The sequence below is a fragment of the Camelus bactrianus genome, chromosome 10 (genome assembly GCF_048773025.1).
Source record: "Camelus bactrianus isolate YW-2024 breed Bactrian camel chromosome 10, ASM4877302v1, whole genome shotgun sequence".
NCBI classification, from domain to species: domain Eukaryota; kingdom Metazoa; phylum Chordata; class Mammalia; order Artiodactyla; family Camelidae; genus Camelus; species Camelus bactrianus.
The window spans coordinates 48,886,958-48,912,788 of NC_133548.1; the positions used below are offsets into that span (position 1 = coordinate 48,886,958).

The 25,831-nt window shown below is 50.9% G+C and overlaps 1 protein-coding gene across 2 annotated transcripts in view; it reads right to left on the reverse strand.

The window, feature by feature from the left end:
• Positions 1-20,190: 20,190 nt before the first annotated feature.
• CHRDL2 (chordin like 2) overlaps positions 20,191-25,831 on the reverse strand; it is a 32,803-nt gene continuing 27,162 nt past the window's right edge. The window contains exons 9-12 of one of the 2 annotated variants that reach the window (XM_074372619.1): positions 25,537-25,710; positions 24,609-24,663; positions 21,035-21,127; positions 20,191-20,353 (exon numbers count right to left, since the gene is read on the reverse strand). In XM_074372619.1, coding sequence (XP_074228720.1) covers positions 20,263-20,353; positions 21,035-21,127; positions 24,609-24,663; positions 25,537-25,710 — 413 coding nt within the window. In that variant the 3' untranslated portion in view covers positions 20,191-20,262. The remainder of the gene's footprint in view (positions 20,354-21,034; positions 21,128-24,608; positions 24,664-25,536; positions 25,711-25,831) is intronic. The other variant, XM_010973136.2, reaches the window with a different exon arrangement.

Below are 25,831 nucleotides of genomic sequence, written 5' to 3' on the forward strand. Positions count from 1 at the left end.
ACTATCTAGCACCCCCTCTTCCTGGCCCCATTTTATAGCTGAAGAAATAGGCTGAGGGGAGAATTGATCTGCCCGGCATCACCCGGCAGGGTGGACGACAGAGCAGAACCAGAACCGGGGGCTCCTGCCTCTTGTTCCAGTACTCTTGAGACCCCTCCCACTGGGTCGTACCCACAAGCCTGCTTCCAGAGAAACGGTGTGTTGTGTGCCTGGGTGTGGGGTGCTGGCCCCTGCCACTGTCATCTCTGGAGCAAGGAAGTACCTGCAGCGGGGCAGGAGTAGGGTGGGCCACGACCTGGCATCTGAGACATCCATTCGAGGGAAGAGGGTCAGAGCTGGCGAGGTCTCCGATCATCCAGAGCCCACTCCTTCCAGGCGGAAGGAAGCTGGAGCTCAGAGGGACTGTGCTTTGCCCAGGGGAAATGCACAGTCTGTGGTGTTGCCACCTGATTCATGCTGACTGGCTGCCCAAACTGGCTTGTGGTCTGGGAGAAAGAAACCCATGGGCCCTGAGGAGACACAGCCTCTCTTCCCGTGTTCACGTGTCCCCTCTTTCTCATTTTCTGAGACACACATGTGTGTTAGTGAGAAAAAGCAGGACTGCTTGGGAGCAGTGAGGAGCTAGTGGTTGGTTGTGAGATCATTCTGCAAAAAGTCTTAAGTGCCAGATGAATTTGATCTTGATCCTGTGGGACGTAAGGAGTTAGGACATAGGATGGAGGCCTGCTCTATCATTTAGTAGTTGTGTGACCTTGGGCAAGTAACTAAATAAACTCCGAGCCTCCAGATCCTCATCTGTAAGACTGCATAACGGTAACATTTAATGTGCAGATTAAATAAGATGGTGCAGGGGGAGCACACAGTGCAGAGCCTGGCACACACATTTACCCACGGTGAGTGGCACCTGTGTCACTCCTGCAGATATCCTGGGCTTGCACTGGGTGCTGCTGCCAAGAACCTTAGACCTACACCTAGTTTAGCTGCACCCAATTTCTTAGACCTTGCTTAGTACCTCACTATCAAAGGCCTGACCCCAAAGAGGGTCAAAGGTGAGAGAGATGTGTTCTCTCTAACCTGTCAAACACAGAGCTCATGGTCTTTCTGAACAGCTAGCTGCGTGCACGCACAGGAGCTGTGATTCTTACTGGTGAGGGGACAGGTGTGACATGATGGAGGCAGGTGTCCTGGGAGGGAGGACCTGGAGGTGCAGGGCTGTGAGGCAGCTCTGGCCAAACCACATGTTCCTTGGGGATAAAGGGCCAAGATTCTGCTCTGAATGCCAGTGCCCAGCACAGGGCAGACATCAGGGAGTGACAGTGGGCTGCCTGTCCCGCTGCATCCAGACCCCTCTCAACAACATCCACAGGCCACCAGGGATGCTGCAAAGACCACAGACTCAGGGGCAGCCCCTCCTGAGCTCACCCCAGCTTCACCACCACTAACTGGAAATGGAACAAGCCTCCCCTGCAGCCTCTCCGAATCTCAGTTTCTCATCTGTCAACAGGATACTACTACTCACCTGATGGAGTTGACCTATTCCATGAAACATCACACACAGTGCACACTGCACATGGCTGGCATGGAGTAAATGCTCCAAAAACAGTTGTGGCTATGTTTTGTGTAAATCCCCTCTTCCCAGACAGACTGTGAGCCCTTGGAGGGCTGTGCTGGGGTCTTTTTTCTTGTGCCCCCTCAGACCCAAATGGTGCCAGGCACCCAAGGGTTTTGTTTTTTTTTTTTAACCCTGTACCCATTGACCAAATGACGGAAGAATCTGCTAACCTGAGGGAGGGAAGAAGGCGAGGATTTGCCATTTGGTGTTTTCACGCGGGTGAGATCATAAATGATGAATCACGTGTAATTGGATGCTGAGTCTCTGCGTGGTTTCCAATTTGTGATCTCATTTTATTCGCACAACCCCTGCCCCCTGCCAACATCATGTTTTGTGGGAAGATATGGAGACACAGGGATGGGTCGCCCCAATTTCCAGATGAGAAAACTGAGCTTAGGAGAGGCTGAGCGACTTATCTGGGCCACCTGGCAGTTACTGCCATGGCTGGGGCTTCTTCCTTCCAGCCCGAGGGTTTCTGCAGGAGTCCAGAGGTAAGTCTTGGTTGCTCAGGTTGTATGGGGCCGAGACCCACTGATCATTGTGGGTACATGCAGGCGTGGTGAGGGAGCACAGGACTTCTCAGGTGGAATGGCCTTTTTGAAATCAGTGTCTAAATGGTGCCTCTACTGGCCCAGCAGCTCCTCCAGTGCCCTCCAGAGGTGCAGCCTCAGCTCCCCCTTAGCCTCTTCTAGTCCTGTGACTCAGCCTCCCGTGCTCTCTGCTGCCTACTCTTTCCTGCCTGCTTTCTGGGCCTCCTATTTAAACCCCCTAAAAGGCAGAATCTGTTACCGAGGCAAGCATTTAGTTTGCAAGGAGCACAGGCTCTCTCAGGCCATCTTAGGAAGATTTTCTTAGGTCAGGGGATGCATGGTCTGGATCTGGGAAAAGCTCGGACACTAAGGCAGTCTTCTACAAGCTCCATCCTCCTCCACTCTCACTTGCCCAGTGCTCTGACCAGCCCTATCCAGAATCCTGGAGGGAACATGCAGACAGCCCGAGTTATTCACTGTTGGTGAGCTAAGCACCTCACCAGCTGACCCTTCTCAGAGGCCACCTTGGGGCCCAGGGAACCTATGAGCTCGTACTCTTCCTGCCTCTGCTTGGATCAGCGGTCTTCCCTGGGCAAACACCTGCCCAGCAATGCTTCCTCAAAAGGTCACAGGGTAGCTGTGTCACCAGAAGAAAATGCTGGGCAGGCATGGCAGGACTGCAAACATCCTTACTATCCTCAGACTGGCTTTCCTCGTCTTACCCTGGGGTGCCACTAGGGGGCAGGATTCCCAGGCCGGGGCACCTCATAGAGAACTAATCTCTCTGAGGTCCAGCCTAGAGATGGCTGTTTTCCCCTGAGATGTGGCTAGGGTAGAAGGGGCATATAAGTCAAACCTGGCAATGTACATGTCCAGAGTAGCCATTTTCCTCAGAAGGGGCTATGCACGTAGCACGCTCTCTGAGGCAGGCAATGACCCTCTCTTGCAGAGGGACCTCTGAGTGGGAGCCAAGTGAAACAGCCAGTGACTCCCTGGGTCCACAGTCAGAGCCCTGTCAGCCCACAAGGTGTGTGACAGATTGGGACTCAGGGCAAGTGTTGCCTCATGCTGTTCTGGAAAATTCTACGCAGCAAGTGGGGAGGTGCAGATGGGGTGAAGTGCCCTGTGGGTGTGGAGGGATGGCTGGAGTGAATGTGCAGGCCTCCTATAGGCCTACCTGGAATGAGCCTGTTGCAGTGTAGAATTCACGGTGATGTCAAAAGAGGAAGAAATGGTACACAGGTCCCCATACTGGGTGGGCCTGGGGAGCTAGAGACCACAGGAGGGCCATACCCAGGGGCTGTTGTGAGGGACCCAGCACAGTCAGGCCCCCCGAAGGGAGGTCTCGAGTCTTCGCACTGCTGACCACCACTAGCCCTTCCTGCTATAGCCCCGAATGGGGCGTGTGTGAGGACCAGGAAGAAGATTTTAGCTCTGGCTTTACTTTCCCCTTCTAGGAAAGGGCATTTAAGTCTGGTTCAGTCGATTCATGGGAGGATTAGGGAGAGACGAGAGAAGCTACCTAGTAGGCTGCGTCCAGGCTTTGCTATGACGCTAAGAGGACTGGGATCCACCTGCTGAACATCTCCAGGGGATGCCCCTAAACCCAACTGAAAGCGAGGCACTGCAGGGCAATGTGGTGTTTCTGGTCATGGTACTCCCCAGGGCCTTCTTAGCTCTGATCCATGGGAATATCTAGAACAAGAGGCTTCTAGAAGCAAGTGACTGGCTTCTTACAGGCTGTCCCCACTGATTTAGAAGGAACCCAAGGTACCCTGAGGCAACATGGGGAGGCTCTGGTCCCAACTTTACTGGGTGACCTCAGATAAGTTATTATCTCTCCCAAGACTTGGTTTCTTCAACTGTCATCTGGGAAAAACAATATGTATTCTGTTCTGTGAGTTTATATGAAAACACCCTGAATACAGCAGAGCTCTGTGCAGATCTTGCCATTAGACTGTAATGGAACTTACCAGAAAGCAGGAGCCTGATTGTCCAGTTCATCTTTGTGAACTCAGTGCCTGGCATGCAACAGGTGGTCAGTAAATCTTTTCTAAATAAACCAACAATGGAAAAGGAGCATTTTTGAGACTCAATTTGGGTCATTCCAACAGCCAGCAGAAGGGGAGGCCGAGGGGCCTGTTGTAAAGGGCATCGGGCTGGCAGATCTGAGTTCTAGCCCAGTCCTGCCACTGGCTTGCTGAGGAACCTGGGACAAGTCACACCACCAGTCAAGGCCTCGGTTTCCTCATTTGCTCAATGAAGGGGTTGGACAAGAGAAGCCCTCAGGCTGCTTCTAGGCTCTGAGGTCCCAGGGATTTGCTGGGAGGTGAACACAGGCTCACCCTCACCTGGATCCTTGATGACCCTGGAGCCACTCTCCTGGCCATGTCCTCCTCCCCTCCTGTTTTCTTTCTTCATCTTCTTAATATTTTTTTTTTTACTCTGATGGGTTATTTTCTTTTTCAGGAGTTTAAACACTGCTCTGGTCTTTCTGTACATATGTGTCCTACCCCCTTTCCATGACCTCCACCCCGATTTGGGGAGCTCCCTGTGGGCAGCGCTGCCTCCTCCAAGCACTTTATAGGCAGGACTGTCTCACCTCCTCAGCCCGCACATCCCCCTCCCCGCCCCCATCAGATAGGGACAAGCCTCATCTTCTCCCTTGGATAGGACCCAGGGCTGTGGCCGCCCTCACGATGGGTGGGGGGAGGGCAGAGTGACACACTTGCTGACAGACCAAGGCGGCGCTCTGAGGGGAACGGGCCAGCAGCCGCAAAGGTGCAGCCTGTGCCAGGTGGGCCTTGCCAGCTGGAGCTATTTTTAGAAGCCGTGTTTGCAAATTTTGTGTTAATAGTGGCTCTGTCCAAGCTTTGGCTCCCAGGGCTGAGGGAGGGAGGGAGTCTTTGAGAAACCTGCCCTCCCTCCTTGTTCCCCTCCTCATTAGTGCTTTTCTCTTCACAGGTGCCTGGGATCAGTGGGGAACTTTCATCCAGGTTGGAGCCCTCCCCAGCCAGCCGTCTGCAGACACAAGGCAAATGGGGGTGGGGGTGGGAGTCAGGGAGAGGGAGGTAGAGAGGCTTACAGCTCAGGTTGCTAGAGGCCCAGTCTCCAAGGGAGAGGCCCCTGGCCACAGGACCCCTCTGTCAGTGCTCATGTCACTGGACAGAAATTGTTTCCTGGTCTGTCACCCACCGAGGTGGTGATCTCAGGCCCCCACCAGGCTCTGTATCTCTCTGATGGCAGCCACCCTCACCCAAAGTCTCCTGCCAGTTCTTCACTGAGCCTGTGCTGGCCTAGGCTGAGTTCTGATCTGGAGGCATGGAAGGAAATACTACTCAAAGTATGTATCTTCTAAGGGTCAGCTCATGAAGGGAGGGGACTGGCGGCAGAGAGGTGAGCAAGGCCCATACGGTCCCAACCTCAGGGGCCCCAGTCTGGCAGAAAAGGCTACGGCCTTGAGCAGATCATTACCACTGTGGTTGGAAGAGACAGTGCTGCCCACAGGGAGCTCCCCAAATCGTGGTAGGGGTAGGGGGTGGGTGGGACATTACTGAAAGAGAAGTGATGGGTACTGGGAGAGTTCAACCTGCTGTGAGCTGACAGCTGAAGGATGAGAAGTCAGGTGAAAAGTGGGTGGAAGGAACATCCACATAGCAGGAACAAGTTCTCATCACAGGAGGCCTAAGTGTAAAGGCCCAGAGCTTGAGCCTAAGGTTCAGTGATTCTGGGACCTGAGTGGCCAGGGGATCCTTCCAAGCACAGAGACTCCCATGGAAGAGGCTCCAATATTTCTCTGATCCCCACCCACCTACACAGACCTGCACCCTTGCAGGCACATTCACTACCTCACCCCACCCCCATGTACAGCCCAGTCTGGAAGGTGCCGTCCCTGCAGGGCAGTGCCACGGGTGCACAACCAGGGGATCCTAGAGACCCGGGCCTGGAAGGGACCTCAGGGAGCCACACGACTCCTGGTTAGGGCTCTGCTTGAATACCCCAGCGCTGGGCAGTGCACTCTGATCAGCAGCTTAACAGGGAGTTAGCAGGTTCTGACCAGGAAAGTTCTTCCTACTGAAACCCACCTTTCTGTTACTCCCAGTTGTCCCTAGCCCTGCTCTCCCTATGCTGGGAGGCAGCCTCCTGTAACTTCTGGAGTCACACTCTTGGATTCCAGGCCTGGCTCTTTTAGACCTGTGTGAAATTGGGCAAGATGCTCAAACTCTCCGGGCTTCATCTGTAAAATGGGGCTATTAACAGACTTAAGAGAAATAAAATGAAGTGGGAAAAGCTTTCGCCCAGGGCCGGGAATACAATAAGCGCTCAATAAATATTCTTAGTGATTACGACTAGGTTACCATCATTATCATGTAATACAAGGGGACACTGAGGCCCCGAGGGGTAAGGGACCGGCCCAAGGTAGCCCCCAGAGGAGCGTTGGGGGTGAGGGCCGCAGAGCGAGGAGCAGGCCGGGCGGGGGCGAGCGGTCGTGGCCTCAGGGGCCCTCTCGTGGCTCGGCCCCCCTCGCCGCCCGGGCACCACTCGGCTGCCGCGCTTTACGAGCAAAAACAAACACGTCCCACAAGCGGCCCCTGTGCGGCGCGGCCCCGAGCCCGCCAGCGCCGCCGCCGCCCGGTCAAAGCCGGCTTTGTGCCCGCGCCGCCGCCCCCGCGGCCCAGGCGATTTTAATTAGTGTCTGGGTCTGCGCCGAGAGATGGGAATCAAAGCCCCCGTTCTTCCAGCGTCCCCGCCCCGACCCCCGCCTCCTGCCTCCCGGATCCCCCGGGCTCCGCGTACCCCTGCTGGCGGCCGCAGGAAGTGGAGCCTTCCCGGGCAACCGCCTCGAGTTCGAGTCTCGCCTTTTACGACAGAGGGACGTGAGGCACGTTATTCGTGCTCCGAGCCTCAGTTTCCCCCAATAATAATACTCATCTGGTCAGCCAGCCCTTAACACGTTAGTGGAAGGGGTTACGTAAGAAAATAGGAGGACTAGCCCTGGGGCAAGGCACCGAAAACCCTTCTTAGGGGATAGGAGGCTGCGTCTTAGGTAAGTTGAGGTGTTCACGGCGGGGACAGAAAACGCAGCCCTGGCAGAGGGAACAGGCTCGTAAAAGGCGGGCTTGTCGCATCCTCCAGAGGTGGGCCGCGGAGTTCGGACTTTTCATCTGTGTGGAAGGTGTTTGAGGTGGGGAGTGAGAAGGTCATATTGGCTCTGCGGAGAGTTCACTCGGACTGCCCTGTAAAGGAGGGGTTGAAGGGTTGGGGCTGGAGGCAGTGGCTTGGGATGAGGTTTCACACGGGACGAAGTCTGATACGGGCTGAGGCAGCCGCCAGAGGAATGGGGGGGGGGGCGGGGAGGGGGAGAGGGGCCCTTGAGGGGGAAGGCTGCATCGCGGGCAGTGTTCTGCTACGAGGTTTTGACCCTTACGCTCTTGAGGGTTTCTTAAAGGGTAGCCTGGACTTTCGCGTCTACCTGGGGTGCTTGTTTAAAATGCCCAAACCTGGACCTACTCCACACCTGCTGAATCAGAACGGGCTTGGGTCCCAGAATCCACATTTCGAACAATCCCCATGTTGATTCCGGTATGTGAATGTGGGATGTGCGGAGGCTGAATGAGCCATGGTCTGTAGGAAACAAATGAATCTTTGGTCTCCATTACCCCAGCACCATGACTGAGGTGGGATACTTGGCTCCACTATTGAGCCCCAGTTTCCTCGTAGAGCAGCGTGTCTTTCAATGGACCTCCATGTCCTTGCCCATAAAATAGGCACAGCCTCTCTCATCTCTTTTTGGGCTTTAGGAGGACCAAAGGTGCCCTTGCTTGGGAAAGGCCATTAGAGGCAAGAAAACTCTAAACAGTCCCCTCTTCTACATGCTGCCATTAACTCGTCTAAAGCCATATTTGTGCATGACTGCTGTTGCTCAACATCTTTCTGTGGCTCCCAAATGCCTTCAAAATAAAACTCTTGACTCCTCAGCCTGGTGTTCCAGATTGGGTCCTGGCCACACCTGCAGCCTCCTTTCTCACAGTCCCCCAGCTTGGTCTGAAACAACCCTCTATCCCGAACACCTGTGCTTTCTTGCTTCCTTGCCTTTGTCCCAGCTGGACATGCCCTTCCTCCCCACTCCTTCCACCTCCCCCATTTTCTATTGATTTCTTTATAACCCTGTTGAAGGGCTGCCTCTTCCATTCCTGCCTCACCCTACCCCCTGCCCCAGTCTCCTGTGAACTATTCCAGCATGCCCTAGTCCTCTGTTAGAGCACTAACAACCTTCTACACTGATTAAGATCTTGGGTTTGCAGTTTGATAAACCTTGTTTGTTGCCACGACTCTACCATTGTGTGACCTTGGGCAAGTCCCTTAACCTCTATTTCCTTGTGATTATTGAGGGGATTCAAGGACATTAGGAAAAGGGAAGGTACTTGGGGCAGTCAATGCAGTGTCATAATTAAGACTGTGGACTCTGAACTAGAGTACATTTGTTTGAAACCACATTCTCCTCCACTCATTGGCAGTATGGCTTTGGGTAAGATTACTAAATCCCCTCTTTGCTGCAGTTTCCCCAACTATAAAATTTGGATAATATTAATGTGACAGACAGACCCTAGGGTGGCCCCCATGATGTTCACACCCATGTAATCGTTCTATTTGAGTGTGAGTGGAACCTGTGATTTTTTTCTGGCCAGTGGAGTACGGCAGAGGTGAAGGGATTTTTGCAGATTAATTCAGATTCCAAATCAATTGATATTTGAGTTACTTAAAAGGAAGATTATCCTGCCTAGGCCTGATTTAATCAAGTGAAAGTTCCTAAAAGAGGAACCAGACCCTCCTTGGAGTCATAGACTCTGTTCCTGACTTTTGAGAAATAAGCCATTATGTTGTGAGAGGGCTCGTGAAAAGGGCATGTGGTGGTCTCTAGGAACTGAGAGTGGCCCCTGGTTGACTCAAGAAAACAGGGACTTCAGTTCTGCGACCACAAGGAGGTGAATTTTGCCAGTACCTTGAGGGTGCTTTGTAGTGGGTCTTTCCCCCAGTTGACTCTTTGATGAGACTGCAGCCCCTACTGACACCAGGTTTGGAGACTGGTGAGACCATAAAGCAGAGAACCCAGTTAAGCTGTGTTCAGACTTCTGACCTATATAAACTTTGAGATAATGAATGTGTTTTTTTGAGTAAATTGATGTACAATATTTTAGTTTCGGATGTACGACATAGTAATCTGACAGTCAAATACATTATAAAATGTATGTATATGTATAACTGAATTGCTTTGCTGTACACCTGAAACTAACATTGTAAATCGACTACAATGCAATAAAAACAGAATTTAAAAAGATATATTACAAAATAATCACCATGACAAATCCAGTAACCATCTGTCACCACACAAAATTAGTACAGTACTATGACTATATATTCCTTATGCTGTAGATTATGTCCCTGCAATTTACTTATAACAGGAAGTTTGAATCTCTTAATCTCTTTCACCCATTTCACCTATTTTGCCCAATACCCTACCCATAATAAATGTGCTTTAAACTGCTAAATTTATGGTAGTTTGTTACTCAGCCTAGAAAACAAATACAAATAGTATCTACTTTATAGGGTTCTGGTAATGATTAAATTAGGTCACTAAGGTAAAGCCTTAGTCTGGTTCTAGGCTCATGGGAGATGCTCAGTAATTGGTTGCAATTAGCTGCCATTGTTATTATGTTTAGAATATAGCACTTTACAAATTTTTAATCACCTTATTAATTTTTTTTTAAAGTAGAATTTGCAATCAGGAAACCTACATTTGAGCAAACTTGCTATGAGACCTTCACTTTGTTGGGTTATGTCTGTTAGGATACTTTAGGCTGCAAGTACAGAAACCTGACCAATAGTGGCTGTCTTAGGTTGGAATTCCTAGAAGCAGAACTTGAGACAAGGAATCTTGTGAAAGTGATGTATTAAGAAGGATTTTTGAGACAAGCCAGTAGTAGGGAAGTGTAGAAGTGGGACTGGGAGGGCAAGTATGATATCAAGCAAGTCCCACAAAGGGAATCTTTGGCTTCTTCCTGCAGAGGAGCTCTGGGGATAGCACAGATCATTCCTCAGAGCTGTACAGGTCAGTACAAGGCAGCTGGAGGACTGACATCTCCATACTCATCCGTCATTGGTTAAGGGGCACCTGTGGGTGGATGGGGGTGTAAATTCCCAGGCTTTTCAGGCTTTCCATGCTCACAGGCAAAGTGGGCTCCGGCAGCCTGAGGGCCATCTTCTGACAAGGAGAAGCAGGTGCTGGCTGTTGGGAGTGAAAGCACTCTGGGAGCCGGCAAGTATGAAAATGCTAAAGGGATGAGAGGGTCATTGGCAGTACTGCTACAGTGGCCTAAGTTATAAGGACATCTGTTGTTTTCTTAACAAAAAATGTAGGTGGTCCCCAGATGGGCTCAGTGTGGGGTCATTGGTGTCATCAAGGACTCAACTCTGTACAGCCTTCCTCAACATTGCTGACTTTCATAATCCTTGGCCTCATGGTTACAAGATGGCTGCTACAGCTCCATGTCTCATGTCCGTAGCATTTGAAGCAGGAAGCAGTGAAAAGTTTTTCTCCTCATGTGACTCTCTACTATGTGGAAGAAAATCTCCCTGCCCTCTGTAACACCCCACCAGAAATGGGGTCATGTGCCCAGTTCTAGACAGTCTCCAGCAGAAAGAGTTGGGTTGCCAAAGCTGACTTAGATCAGTCATGGTTTGCTCTAGATGCTGAGCACCCATCCAAATAGGGTTCTGTTGGCAAAGAGGAGGTTGGGGAATGGCTGCTGGGTGGGCAGCCAAAAGTATCTGCCATAGAACATCACTTTTCCTCATTTGTGAAAGAGGAACCTGCCTCTGAGATTCCTGGTGAGGATGAAATGAGAGGACTTCAATGGCTGTGCATATCCACATTGTTTCTACTTTGTTGCACTGTGAGCTCCTTGAAGGTAGAAGCCATCATGACTGACTCGCCTTTGCTTCCCTTGATTCTACCGTGGAAATGATGTTTAACCCCATCTACTTCTCTCCATCTCTGTTGCCACTCCTTAGTCCAGACTGCCATCATCTCTCTCATGATAGCTGAGATAAATTACTCACCGATGGCTTTGCTTCCATTCTTGGCTCCTTCTAAGGCTTTTTCTCCCACAGAAGCCTGAGGGATCTTTGTAAAACCCAAATCTGATTGAGTCATCTCTTTGCTGAAAAAATGGTGGTGATGTTTAGAATAATGACTGGTTTGGAGTAGGCCCTGGCCAATCAGAATAAGCACCAGCATTGACAGCCACGCCAGGACATCCTCCCTGAGCACTATCCCTGTTCTCAGGGCCCTGGAAGAGCTGGCCTCTGCCTACCTCTCTGGGCTTTTCTCTAGAGACTGTCCTCCCCACTCCCTGCTGCTGTCCAGCCACCTCCACTGCCCAGCCCGACTCTCTTGCCAGGCTGATCTGCTTGTGCTTCCCCAGATGTACCATCTTACTGGTCTCCAGGCCTCCAAGTATGCCGTTTCCTAGGACTGGAACATGATTTCTCCACTCTCTTTGGCTACTTCCTTAAGTCTCTATTTGGGTGTCCCCTCCTCAGTGTGCTTTTTCTGAAACCCCTCTCCCCCCAACATGGTTGCTCACAGCTCCCCCAATGCTTTCTTCTGTTGGAGTGCTTGTCACTCTCAACTGTCATGTTTATGTCTCTTTCTCCCTCACCAGACTGGCATCTTTTTGAGGGTACAGTGGGACACAGAGGACAGTTATATGACCGGTGCTGGTAGTAATGGGTAGTGATAGTGGTGGTGATGGTGGAGGGCAGGGCCACTACTCTTAGATCCAGGCAAGGGGGACCCTCCTTCTGGCCCATACCCTCTAGAGAGCCCCACTCTGACCTGCTTCCAGCTGCACCCCTAACCATATAGCACAAGGAGTCTGTGGGACCAAGGGGTTGCATGCCCCCCACTTCCCTCCTAGGCCAGAGAACCCAGGATTCTGGAATTCTCTGTCCAGACAGCCTGAGTCTGCTTCCAGGACTGTGCAGTCCTCTCCTCCAGGTCTGTTTTCTAAGCTTCAGGGGTAGTTTGCCCAGGGAGTGGGGAGGGAAGAGGGGCATTTGTATGAAGCTTGGATATTTCTCTGGTTACTATTGCTGCATAACAGATTACTCCAGAACTTAGCTTACAATGACTATTTCTGGAGGGGATTTTAAATATTTTTAATTGAAATATAGTTGATGTACAATATTATGTTAGTTTCTAATATACTACATAATGATTTGACTTTTGCATACCACGGTAAGTCTAGTAACCATCTGTCCCCGTATAAAGTTATTACAATGTTGTTGACTGTATTCCTTATGCTGTATATTACATCCCCTGGCTTATTTATTATATAACTGGAGATTTTTTACCTCTTAATCCCTTACAACTACTTCGCCCAACCTTCACCCCACTTCCCTCCCTTCTGGCAACCACTCATTTGTTCCCTGTATCTGTGAGTCTATTTTTCTTTCATTTGTTTATTTCTTTAGAATCCACGTATAAGTGAGATCAGGCAGTATTTGTGTCTCTCTGTCTGACTTATTTCACTTAGCATAATACCCTCTAGGTCCATTCGTGTTGTGGCAAATGGCAAAATTTCATTCTTTTTCATGGCTAATATCCCATTGTATGTGTGTATATATGTATCATATATATATTTATATATACATCTCTATCACATCTTCTTTATCCATTAATCTGTCAATGGACACTTAAGTTGCTTCCATATCTTGGCTATTGAAAATAATGCTGTGGTGAGACACAGAGAACAGACTTATGGTTACTAGGGGGAAAAGGGGATAGGAAGGGATAAACTGAGAGTTCGGAATTTGCCCCTTTTGGGGAGTGATACATGTGTAGTTTATTGTACAGAAATTATACCACAATAAAGTTGTTTAAAAAAATAATGCCATGATGAACATTGGTGTGCATGTATCTTTTCAAATTAGTCTTTTTGTTTTCTTTGGATAAATACCCAGAAGTGGAATTGGCAGTTCCTATGGTAGTTCTATTTTTAATTTTTTCAGGAATGTCCATAATGTTTTGCACAGTGGCTGCATGAATTTACAGTCCCCACCAGCAGTGTAAGGAGTTCCCTTTTCTCCACATCCTCACCAACACTTGCTATTTGTTGTCTTTTTGATAATAGCCATTCTGACAGGTGTGAGGTGATATCTTATTGTGGTTTTGATTTGCATTTCTTTCCCTGATGGTTACTGATGTTGAGCATCTTTTCGTGTGTCTCTTGGCCATCTGTATATCTTCTTTGGAAAAAGTGTCTATTTAGGTCATCTGCCCATTTTTAAATTGGGTTGTTTGTTTTTTTTGATGTTGAGTTTTATGAGTTACTTTTATATTTTGGATATTAACTCCCTATCAGATATATCATTTGCAAATATCTTCTCCCATTCAGTAGGCTGCCTTTTCATTTTGTTGGTAGTTTCCCTTGCTGTGCAAACACTTTTTAGATTGATGTAGTCACATTTGTTTACTTTTGCTTTTGTTTCCCTTGCCTGAGGAGACATATCTGAAAAAATATTGCTAAGACTGATGTCAAAGAGCATACTGCCTATGTTTTCAAGGAGCTTTATAATTCCAGGTCTTACATTTAAGTCTTTAATACATTTTGAGTTAACTTTTGTGTATGGTGTGAAAAAGTAGTCCAGTTGATTCTTTTGCATGTGACTGTTCAGATTCCTCAACACTATTTATTGAAGAGGCTGTCTTTCCCCCATTGTATAGTCTTGCCTCCTTTGTCTCGATCAATTCCCCATATAAATGTGGGTTCATTTCTGAACTCTCTGTTCTGTTCCATTGATCTATGTGTCTATTTTTGTATCAGGACCATGCTATTTTGATTACTGTAGCTCTGTAGTATAGTTTGAAATCAGAGCCCGTGACACCTCTAGTTTTGTACTTCTTTCTCAAAACTGTTTTGGTTATTCAGGGTCTTTTGAGTTCCCATACAAACTTTAGAATTACTTGTAAAGCAACTATTTTTTTTAATGCTCATGAATTCTGTGGGTTAGGAACTTGGACAGGGCACAATGGGAATGGTGCGTCTCTGCTTCATGATATCTGGGGGGAAGACTGGCAGGGAAGACTCAGTAACTGGGGTGTGGAAGCATCTGGAGGGGTCTTTATCTGTGCATCTGATGGCTGATGTTGATGGTTGGCTGGGAGGTCAGTGGGGGCTGTTGACTGGAGCATCTGTCTGTGGCCTCTCCATGTGCTCTGGGCTTCCTCACAGTGTGGTGGCCTCAGAGCAGTTGGACTTCTTAGAGCAAGTATCTCAGTAAGCAGAGCAGTGGCTGCATTGCCTTTTCTGTCCTGGCCTTGGAAGTCACCCAGCAAAATCTGTTGGTTACAGGTGAATAACAGTCCACCTAGACTTAAGGGGAGGGGACATGGGCCACACCTCTCCATGAGAGGAGTATAAAAGCATTTGTGGACTGTTTTAAAACCACTAAAGACATACAGACTAGAGTGTCCACACCTAGTCTGTGTGTATATGAGGCCCCTGGGAGTTCGGGACAGAGCTGGAATGAGGAGAGAGGTGGGCCATGAGCTGGAAGCCAGGGGTTGGTCTCCCTGAGCTTCCACGTTCTGCAAAGAATTCAGAGAAGTCAGACATATTAAAATTTGAACTTGGCCTTCCAGGTCATTAAGAAAGTGTATTTGTCAAGGTGGGAAGATAGAACATATGTGTTTTATAGTTAATTTAATTTTTAACTTTTAAATATTTCAGGTATGATAAGCAGCCTCCACTTATATTCCTAGCTGGACCCTGTAAATGTGAGGGGTGGTCCTGGTGATGGAGGTGACAGTAATAGTGGTGGCAGTGGTAGTAATGGTGGGGAAAACAGTAGTGGCGATCGCTCAAGGGCTCAGCATTTATTGTGCACCTACTGTGTGTCTGCAGTCAACCACATCTTACCACTATTATCTTCACCATCATCAGCTCCCTTCCTTCCCTCATTTCTTTCTCCAATAAGCATGTATTACTGGGGCCACACTAGGGGCTGGGAATGCTGAGATGACCACCAAATGGTCTGTGGCTCAAGAAGCTTCCTGTCCAGTGAGAGAAAGGCTCAGGAACAGATCATTGCAGAAGGTTGAGTTCAATTACAGAAGAGCATACAATGCTGGGGCAGCAGAGAGGACCAGGGGAAGCTATTCTGAGGAAGTCTCCTGAGGTCTAGCCTCCTGAAATCTAAGCTGGGCCACTATAAACAGAGAATAGGAAAAAGCACTCCAGAAAGTGGGAACAGCATGTTTAAGGTGTGGAAGAGAGGACACTGGTTTAAGAAATGATCTGAAGGTCTAGCAGTGGCAGCCTGGGAGCAGGGATCCCTTTTCTGACCATGTGTGTGCTGTCCACCCCCTTATTTGGGGGCACTGCCTCTCAGTCCAGTCATATGATTCTTGTACCTCATCCCTGTCCACCCAAGGTGGACCAATCCAAGTCCTTCCCTAGAATCTTTCTACTGGAATTGGAAGGGAAGAGCCTTTGCATCCTATCTGATTGAGAGCTGGCAGGATGCTGAGCAGTGCCACAGTGTTTTGTCTGCTTCTTGAAAGAGTTGGTCGGAAAGAAAGTGATGATATGCAGAGGATAACAGAGAGAGAACATCCTGGTGGTGCTGGAGCCCACATCCATCCCAGCTTGATCAAGTGGGGCAGCACACTGGACCCTGAGTTGCTGCTGGGAGAAAAGGTGGGGGAACTGTGCTGAAGAGGCAGCAGGATTCAGATGCTGAAGGGCCAGAAGAGGGAGTTTCAATGCTGTTCTGAGGGCAGAGGGAAACCACTGAAGGAGGGGCTTAGTGGAGAGGAGACAGGGGAAGATTCATGTTTTTCAAAGATCATTCTGGGTTGATAGGCAAGATTTGCTAGGAGGGGATAGGGGTGGAGAGGAAAGGCTGGCGGCAGGGGAGCTGGTGAGAAGACAGATTTCCTCATCCCAGAAGTCATAGGACAGAGGGAGGGGACAGACTTTGGAGTCAGACCCTGTGGGTTCCAGTCATAGCCCCAAGTCTTCATTGCTGTTTGACTTTGGGCAAGTTATATGAGCTCTGTTCTGTTTTGAGGGTAGATAAAGGTGGGGAGAGACATTAGATGTCATGTGATCATTTAAACAGCCTTGGGCCGGGACCAGAGATCCAGGTCCTAATTTCCATTATAGAAAGTCTGAGATAGCCCCAGTTCATAGAAACCCATGCCATCCCCCCCCCACCACCCTCAGCCAACCTCCTAAGGTACTTACTGTTCATCTTCCATGAGCTGACCCTGCAGGAGGAGAAGGCAGGCAGTGGGTGTCTCCCAGGGAAGGAGAGTGGCCGGGCCTGCCCTGGAGAGAGATGCCATTGTGCCTGGTGGGGCCCCAGGCCTTCCCTCACCCCCAGGCCAGCCCCAAACCACAGGCCACGTCCTGTTTCTCAGAAATATAGTTATTTCCCAGAGCCCAGGGTTCATGGAGAGGCGGGAAGAGGTAGCTTCACAGCTGCTGGAGGAGGAGGAGGAAACCTGGAGGCCAGGCTTGGCCTAATAATAGGATGGTCAAGTTTGGGGGCCAGGAAGCTATCTGGGAAGGTTGGGTGGAGCAGAGGCTGCGCCTGGCCCAGCCCAGGACCTGGGCCCTCTAGTGCTCTTGGAGCCATTGGGGCACAGAATCCCAGACCTCAGCTGGAGTCCAAGCCCTCCATTTACTAGTGTGTGATCTTGATTAGGTCACTTCCTCTCCCTGAGCCTTAGTTTCCTTGGCTCCATAATGTGATTGACATCCCTGCTTCACTGGGTTGTCCTGGGGGTCAGATGAGACAATGGACTTGACCGTGCATATAGGAGCGGATGTCCCTACTTCTTCCAGAGCCTGGAATGTGCCCAGCCTAGTCACCAAGCAGGATGGTGGACCCCACAGGACTCCTTGCTGGAGTCTCCCTGAGCCGCATCAGGGACAGAGCTGGGCAGCTCCAGGGGACCACCCTGTCCCTCTCCCCCATCACACTCATGGGGAGACCAGCCAGGGTTATGCAGTGAGTTAGTGGCCAAGGAAGAATGGATTTTAACGTGTCCCTAAATCTTCCATTCCTCCATCTTCATTTCTGTTTATTCTACTTTTCCCTCTCCTGTGAGGTCTTCTCATCACCAAGACTTGCTTAAATCTCTCCTGTTTGAAAAACCCCCTTCTTCCATCTCATATCCACTGCCAGCCACTGCCCTGCCTCTCTCCCCTCCTTTGCCACCAAAGTTCTTCAAAGGCTTGTCTGTTTCCTCACCTCCCAGACACCACCTCAGCCCCCACCCCCAGCCTGCTTCTGCCTCCCAGCCCCCCTGACATTGCCCATTGCCATGCTCACCAGAAGCCCCCTTCTGCGGAGGACCCTCTGGGCTTCATCTGTTGTAATCTCAGCCACGCGCCCTCCTGGCTTCTCTCTCACCTCCACGTGGTTCCTTGCTGAGGCTCCAGGGTTCTGTCCTAATGCCCCTTTTCTTTTCATTCTACACTTTCTCCCAAGCCAGTGCCTCCTGCAGGCCATCAGCTCCCAAATCCCCTTCTCTGGCCCAACCTTCTCTCCAGACCGTAATACACCAAAGGGCTGAGTCTTCTGAAACTCAGCTCAGCTAAAACTCCTGGTTCTCTCCTTGTCACCACACAAGGCACCAGCTATACCCAGGACCCCCCTCTCCCTCAGCCCGACGTCCTTAGCTCTGCCTTCCCTCCTATCTCTGTCACCTCTCTCCTGCCCGGGTGCTGTCATCCCTTCTGTGGACCCCACAACAACCTCCAACCTGGTGTCCGCCTCGCTCCTCCACACCGTCCTTCACCCAGCAGGCAGATCTAAACAACAGATCTGACAGAAGCACTGAAACCCTTTCAAGGCCATCTGCTGCCCTCAGGGTGATGGTAAAGCTTCTCAGCTGGGTATTCAGCCTGACTTCCCTCTGCTCTTTGCCTCACATTTTATTGTCCAGCAACAGTGAGCTGTTTGTGGTTCTCCCTGTAAGATGCTATTTTTCATCTTCCACGCAGCTATCTCTTCCTGCGCCATTGCCCACCCTCCGCTCACTTCCTCCGTGTTTTCTTCTCATCCCTGCTCATCCTTCAGAGCCAGCTGGAGCATCCCTCATCTGGGCAGGGACTGTGTTCCCCTCAGCCCTGCTGTCACAGCCCTTGCACTCATGGTGTTGTGAGGCCTCATCTCCTGCTCAAGACTTTAGCTCCACCACTGTGTCAGTGGTCTAGCGTAAGGCCTAGCCCAGTGTAGCTCAGAAAGTGTTTTATGAATGAGTACAGGGAAGGAGAAGACAACTGAGAGAGATGTAAAACCCTGGGAGAGCTGCTTTGAGATTGCCGAGGCAAGCTTTGTGTTGACACACTCAAAAAGGTCTGGACCAAAGTCAGGAAGTGCTGATATGCTGAACATGCCTCCCGTGGTGGGAAAGATTTGGGGTGAACATCACAAGCTTTGGATTAGCCCATCAGAGAAACCCGAAGGCAGTTGGCCTGCAACACCAGGAGAAGTGTACAGGGAGGTCATTCCTGTCCTTAGGCCCCAGAGATGCCCCTGATTACAGAGCCCCACCTTCAATCCCATTCTTCAGTGGAGGGGGCCCCCTGTGCAAGGGCAAGAGTGGGGTTGGGGTGGCAGGGAAAGCTCCACTGAGAAGGAGACATCTGAGCTAGTTTGAAGGATGACCAGTTAACCATGTGAAAGTCTGATTCCTATGCTTTAAATTTGGGAGGCTCTGAAGCCAGCCTGGATGTCCAGGTTAACCCCACGTGGTGAGCAAGCAAGGCCAGAATGAAGAGTCTTCTCCAAGAGGGACAGGCAGAGGCTGTGAGGAGCTGGACATCTTCTGACTCAGAGGCAGATGGGGAAGATTCCAGCCATGTTCCTCAAACCCCAGACTCTCAAACCAGGCCCCCAGGAGCTGGCAGAGGGAGTTTGGGGAGGGTGACAGCCATCCCTACACAGTGAGGGTGGCCTCAGGAAGCTACTGAGCAGACTTCTGAGCTCAGATACTCCACTTTCAAGACCAGGGCTTGGGTCAGAACCCCCTAAGTGGCTGCGGGTGGCAGAATCCAGCCAACAAACCACCTGACCCATCTCTCCACAGCTTTCAGTCAAGCTTGAGGGTGAGGGGCGTGGCCAGAGGATGACCAAGACTGACTATGCTGGTCAGAGAGCACAGGTCTGGGCGTCAGTAGGTCTAAGTTCTCATCTAATCACCACTCATGACTGTGGGGCTTTGAGGAAGACATTGGCCAATCCTGAATGTCTGTTTTCTCCTCTCTAAAATGGGGGTAATTCCTACACCGTTCACCTTAAGTAGAATCCTGAGCATTAAAACATCTTTGAAATGGTACAGAATTGTACATGTGGGCAGGAGAAATGGCTAATGTTGTCTTTAATTGTAACTGTTAGGCCTTCTTCCCAGACCGTGGTGCCAGGGTTGGCAGTCCAACTGCCGAGTCTTGGAAATCCTCTGAGGTGAGAATATTTGGGTTTATAACATTGGTCACGGTGGAACGGGAGGAGTGCTAGCTTGGAGCAAGAGACCTGGCATCCAGTTCCAAATCTGCTACCACCCTGTTCTGTTGCTTCAGGCAAATTACTGCTCCTCTCTAAACTCAGCATACTCATTGTAAAGGGGAGCTGACAATTGTCAGGATCCCTGGAATATCTGCAGGGAAAGTGCTTTGAGGCTCCATGTCCCACCTCCACTGGCTAACTAGAGTCAGTCCCCTTTCCTAGGTACAGTGCCAAAGAGCTCTAGGCGGGGCTGCCCACAAAAGCGGGAGGTGCTGTAGCTGGGGGCTGGGGACAGAAGGCTGGGGAACTAGCCCAGGCTCTGGTAACAGCTCACCTTGAGGACAGGAGCTAATCTCTGCCCCTCCTGCATCTCTGTTTCCAGCCCTATAAAATGGGAATAACCAGGCCTGTCTTGCAGTCCCTGTGAGAACATGTGGAGACTGGATATGGACTTAGTAGGCAGGGTTGAGGGGTAATGCAACTTCATATTTATTAATATATAACAACAAAAATGATAAAGCTCATATCTGCAGCTGTTTAGGTCTTTGTTATAAGGTCTTGGTCACTTTGTCTGGACTGGCTGTGACCTTCAGCTCCGGGGTCTGGGCTAGGAAGACGTTCCAGTGACCTGCATGGAGAAAAGAGGAAGAGTCGTGTGTGTAGGTGTGTGTGTTTGGTGTGTGTGTGTGCACACTTGTGCGCAACAGAGGCATAGTGACTGGGATGGAGAAAACTTAGGGCAAGGAGGACTGTGCCGCCTGGGTTTGGAGCCCACAGGGAGGACGGAGGTGAGTGCCCCATTGTATCCCATATCCCAGTGGGTTCTGGCACATGACCCCACCTTCAACCAACCAACATTTAGGGGCTGGGCTAGTTTCCCAGCACCTGTTGGCGACCCTCCCATCTGTGACTTCCTCTCCCCCACCTGAAGACCCATGTGGGTCCATCTTCCTCAGTGCAGTGTAGAGCAAATGAAGGGGATCAGGAGAGCTTCAGTGGGAAATGGTCCAGGAGAGAGAGGCAAAGTAGCACCAGGGTTTAGGTGCTCAGACCCCCTCCTCCACAGCCCTGTCTCCCTTACCCCCAAGACCGAATCCAGCTGGCTCTGCGTTACCTTCCTGCTCCCAAGCTCCCGAGCGCCTGAGTTGGGAAATCTCTGGCCCAGACGCCCACTGGATTCCTGTGCCGGGAACTGACGTCTGTGGCTGACAGCCCCCCTCCCGGCACCAGCAGCCTGGAACTCCCCGAGAGGCCCCAGCTCCCAGCCTTGCTCTCTTCCCAGGCCCCAGTCCTCAGCCCCGGATCCCACCTTCGTGGGTGCCAGTGAGCAGCCGGAAGTTCTGTGCCTCTTTCTGAAAGTCTTGCTTCCTGACTTTCTTGATCTGAATCAAGTGGAAGATTCCTGAGGGCAGAGACAAGGGCGTGAGCAGGAAAGGCAGTGAAATGGGGTGACTTAGACCTGGGACAGACTGAGTCACCTCCCTCCCTTCCCCCATTCCTACCAGACACCAAATCCTGTGAACTAAATTCCCTAAATATTTTGAATCTGTTCTCCTGTCCCCACTGTCACCCTCCCCATTTGGGCTCCATCATGTCTTGCCTGGGTTACTACACTAGACTTCTGACCTCTTTAACCCTGCCTTGAATCTGTGACCCTGACTGTGGTCATTTGAAAATATACCTGTTACCCTGTCACTCCCCTTCCCTGCCCCTGCCACCATCACTATCCTGCTTGCACACTGCTCACCTGTCCACAACGCGAGGCCAAGGGGGTCGGGGGAGGAAGGAGGGAGGAAGGAAAGAAGAAAAACTGTCAGGCCTATAGGGACTGGTCAAGCTTTTTGTGGGGCATAGAACGTATGGTAAAAATCAATAAGTGATTTGCCGCAGACACCAAAGTACTCCAGGTGCCAGGGTTGTAGGTCCTCTTGCAGCTCAAGGCTCAGTTCCCCCCTAGCGCCCTTGCCAGGGCTCAAGCCCTGACCTGCTGCTTGATGTTCCTGAGGGGCCAGGCTTTTACACAGGCCGCCCTCTCTGCCAGAACACCTTTCCTGTTGCCACCAGGTGAACTATTCCTCCTCCCAGCCTTAGCTGGGAAGTCTTCCTTGATCCTCTCTCTCCCCATAAATAGTTATAATATCATTTCTTCTTTGGAAGCACCCACAGCTCTTGGTTTCTGTTTGTGATTGTTCCTATTTCTAATGTGCTATCATTTGGGTCTACTTTTGCCTCTCCTATGAGACTCAGAATTCCTGGAGGTCTTTCCTTTCTAGGTCCCCTGAGCCTGGCCGACATTAGTTATGCTGAATGAATGAATGATGAATGAATCCTTAGATGGATAGATGGATGGATGGATAGCTGGTTGGATGGATGGATGGATAAGCAAATACATGTGTACTCAGTCTAGGCCAGGCCCTGAGGGGGAATGAGGTATTAGCTGGATCTCCTGATGTTTGCATCCCCTGGGGAGCTGGCCACAGGCACCACACATGGCACAGAGGCCCTGAGTACATGGGCTATGAGGTCGTGCCAGCTGTTACCAGCAGGGGCTGTGGCCAGAAAGAACAGATGCAACAGCAAGGCCTCTGCTAGGCCAGCACCGCCCTCAGGAAAACCAAGAGCTGGCCTTGCTTATGGGAATCTGAGTGGGATCCCACTGAGGGGAACAGATGGCACTGGTCCTAGGACTGAGGTCCAGGAAGCCTCAGGCCCCCAACCCAGTTGCCAAGGACCAGAATATGGGACAGACTCACTCGAAAGGCCCAGGCTACATCACAAGCATGAGATGGGGATAGGTCCTTCTGCCCCAGGTCTGCCACTGCACCAGTCCCAGCACACAAATTGGAGAGAAGGTGATAGGGTGAGGGCAGGTCCCCTCACTGTAGCCTAAATGCCTGACTGAAAGGTCCGAGCCCTTGGGCCTGGAATCAAGAGCTTGCCTAAGGGTCAAGGTTGTCCCTCTTGCTCTTTGAAGGGCATGCTAGGCCTGAGAGCGGCTGGTCCCTGTGTGTCCCCATGGCAAAGGTGGCAGTGGTGGGTGAGTGCCAATAGATAAGACAGGCTCAGCTTAGTGTGAAGGGCCCCCTCAGGGTGGAGCCATTCCCAGAATGGTAAGTGAATCAGCTGTCTGGAGGTGGGGTGGGGGTGTGTGCAGTCAGGGGCTAGAGACCATCAGGGATGCTGCAGGGGGACTTCTTTCCCGGGCAAGATTAGGAATCGAGACCCCTGAGGTCCCTTCTGCTCTGAAATTCCAGAATCTAAAACGCCCTTAACCCTAATCCCCAACTCTCTGCTCAGACTCTGGGGCCTGCGACTGGCCCCACTGTGGTGCGGCCTCTCTCAGCACAGCTTTCAGTGTCCACATGCTCACTTCGTCTCCAGGCCAATTCTCCTCTTCCTCTCCTGGCCCCCAAGATCTGCTGTTTCCACGTGTCTGGGTGAGGACATAGTAAAGGTTTCCCACTGACAACTGGATCTTGGGAGGGTTTGCTTTGACTCCCATGGCCTGGGACAGGGAGGTAATGGGGAGGCTGAGGGGCATTTCAGCCACCCGAAGGCTCAGGAGGTGGCAGGGAGGTTTGCTAGTGACAGGAGGGCAGGGTCTGGCACTGTGAAGTGGAAGAGCCCCCCCATCCAACCTTGTTCCTTTTTGCGAGGCCAGTGGTAATGAGATTTGGCCTTGAGTTATGACCTCCCTCTCTGCCAACCTGGGCCTTCCTCAGGCCCCTCACTAAAAGCATAAGGTCACCTTTGTGGAGATGGCACTGGGGACAGCCAGACCCGGATTTGAATCTTTGCTTGCCTGCTTAAACTGTGTGATTTTGAGCAAGTCATTTTACCTCTCAGACTCAGTTTTCTTATCTGCAAAATGGGGCATTAATACATAACCCTCAGGTCTCTTATGTGGATGAAGTGAAGCACGTTACATAGCACCTGCTACGCACCAATCACAGAGCCCCAGGCATATAAGCGTGGGCTCTGGAGCCTGAATTTGAGGCTGTCTCTGCCAGCCTGCCTGCAGTGTGCCCCTCTTGCCTTTCTAAATCCTGTCCAGCCCAGGCCCATCTTCCATGAAGCCTTCCCTGACCAGCTCAGCTCCCAGGGAGTGCCGCTGTACCCAGGGCCCGGAGCCCTGAGCTCCTGAGGACAGAGGCTAGACTTGTTACTCTGTGGTCCCAGCACCTGACAGGGGCTGGAGGGAGGCTGAGTGTAAACATGCAGCCCCACCTGGCCAGACACTGATGGAACCTTAAGATTCAAAACAATTATGGGGGTTACTGAATCTACTCAGCCACTGGCAGAAGCCCCACCTAGCCCTTGCCTGCACACTTCCCTGGATGGAGCATGCCCCTCTCTTCACTGCAGGAAGGCTCTAAGATTAAGAAGGTGCTACCTCTCACTGACTGAAATCTGCTTCTCTGTAATTCTAACTGATGGATGATGTGGGGTGAGAAGGAAGCTGACATTTTTAGTGCCTACTGTTGCTCAGGGGCGGTACCTATGTTATTTCATTTAATCCTCCAAAACCCTTTCTCCCTCATTAACAGAAGAGAAATCTGAGGCCCAGAGAGGTCAAGTGATTGCCCAAGGCCACATAGCTAAGAAATGGCAGAGCTGGGATTCAAACCCAGGTCTGATACCAAAGCCCCTGCATGTTTTCTGACCCTTGCGGTCACTCAGAACACAACTGCTCCCTCTGCCTGGGGGCAGTCCTTCAGACCCATGAAGCCAGCGGTCCTGTTCCCCTGAGTCTTCTCTTTTCCAGGCTGAACAGCTCCGCTTTCTTCGTCCATTCCTCCTACGACAGGAGGCAGAGTAGAGCAGGGAAAGAGCCGCATCTTGACGTCACAAGACCTGGGCTCTAGCTCCCGTCCTCCACTTACTGGCTGTGTGGCCTTGGGCCAGGTACTTCACCTCTCTGAGCCTCAGTTTCCTCATCTGTAAAATGGGGATAATAATACCTAACTCTCAGGATCGTTGAGGAGCAAAAGAGATAATGAATGTGAAAGCACTTTGTAAACTCCAAAGTGCTTCATACATTAGCTGTTATCATTGTCATCATGCTTATTATCAACCCCTCTTCCACCCCCCACCTCCTACCCCACCCCCACCCCCTGCTGCCAGCCAAACACATCAGTAGAGAAAAATGACCTTAGAGCTAATTCCCACTTAAAGGATTTAATTTGTTTTACTTTATCCAGGGGATTTATGTTTTACAGGAAGAGCCAAAAAACTGAACTCTCAGCAATTCCCTTATCAATGAAAACTCCTCCTCTTGACTTTCAGTTGGTGATAGGAGCAGCCTATTGAATAGGGTGTTTCTCACAGAACGAGAAATATATTCTGATGTGACTTACCTTGGAGGGATAGAATCTACCATATAGATACAGAAAAGGCTGACTGAGACCAGCCTTAAGGATTTGAGGATGCTGTGAGGGCCCTCCTGCCTGAAAAGATCTCTCCTCCCAGACTGCTGCTGTTCAACCAGTGGACAGCTCTTTATTCTTTTGGGGTAGGCACGACTGTCCTGGCTCCTCACAAAGTGTAACCACCCCTTTCCCCCAGGAGAGGGAGCACTTCGAGGCCCTGGCATCTCAGAGTGGGTGAGCTTATTGGAACTGTCAGATAGAATCACTGTCTCCCTCTGCCTTGGAATCTGGAACTCTTAAACCTGGAAGGTGGCCTCAGGCAGGTCTTCCTGGGCCAGAGGCACTTGATCAATAAAACTCCCCTAAAGCCCTTGGGGGGTCTGGAGCACAGGAAGGGGGACAGGCCAGAGGTGTGCTGAGCTGGGAGTGCGCCATTGCTCACCTTTTACCAGCTTCCAGAGGTAGATCTCCACCTGCTCAGAGGCCTCACGCTCAAGGGCAAAGCGATGCAGGTTGTCTGGGCTTGGGGATACTGATGTGTGGACGAGGACGCGGCCTGGCGCCTTCGGACACCTGGTGGCACTGATCTCACTGTGGCCAGGGTCGGCCTTGTCCTCTGGGAGAGACAAAGAGCTCATGAATGCTCTGCCTCCCCACCCCTGGTAGCCCAGGAAGAGGGGCCACAGGTCTGACATCCCCCTCAGTGTCTCTGCTGTTATTGGGAAAGTTTGGGTGCC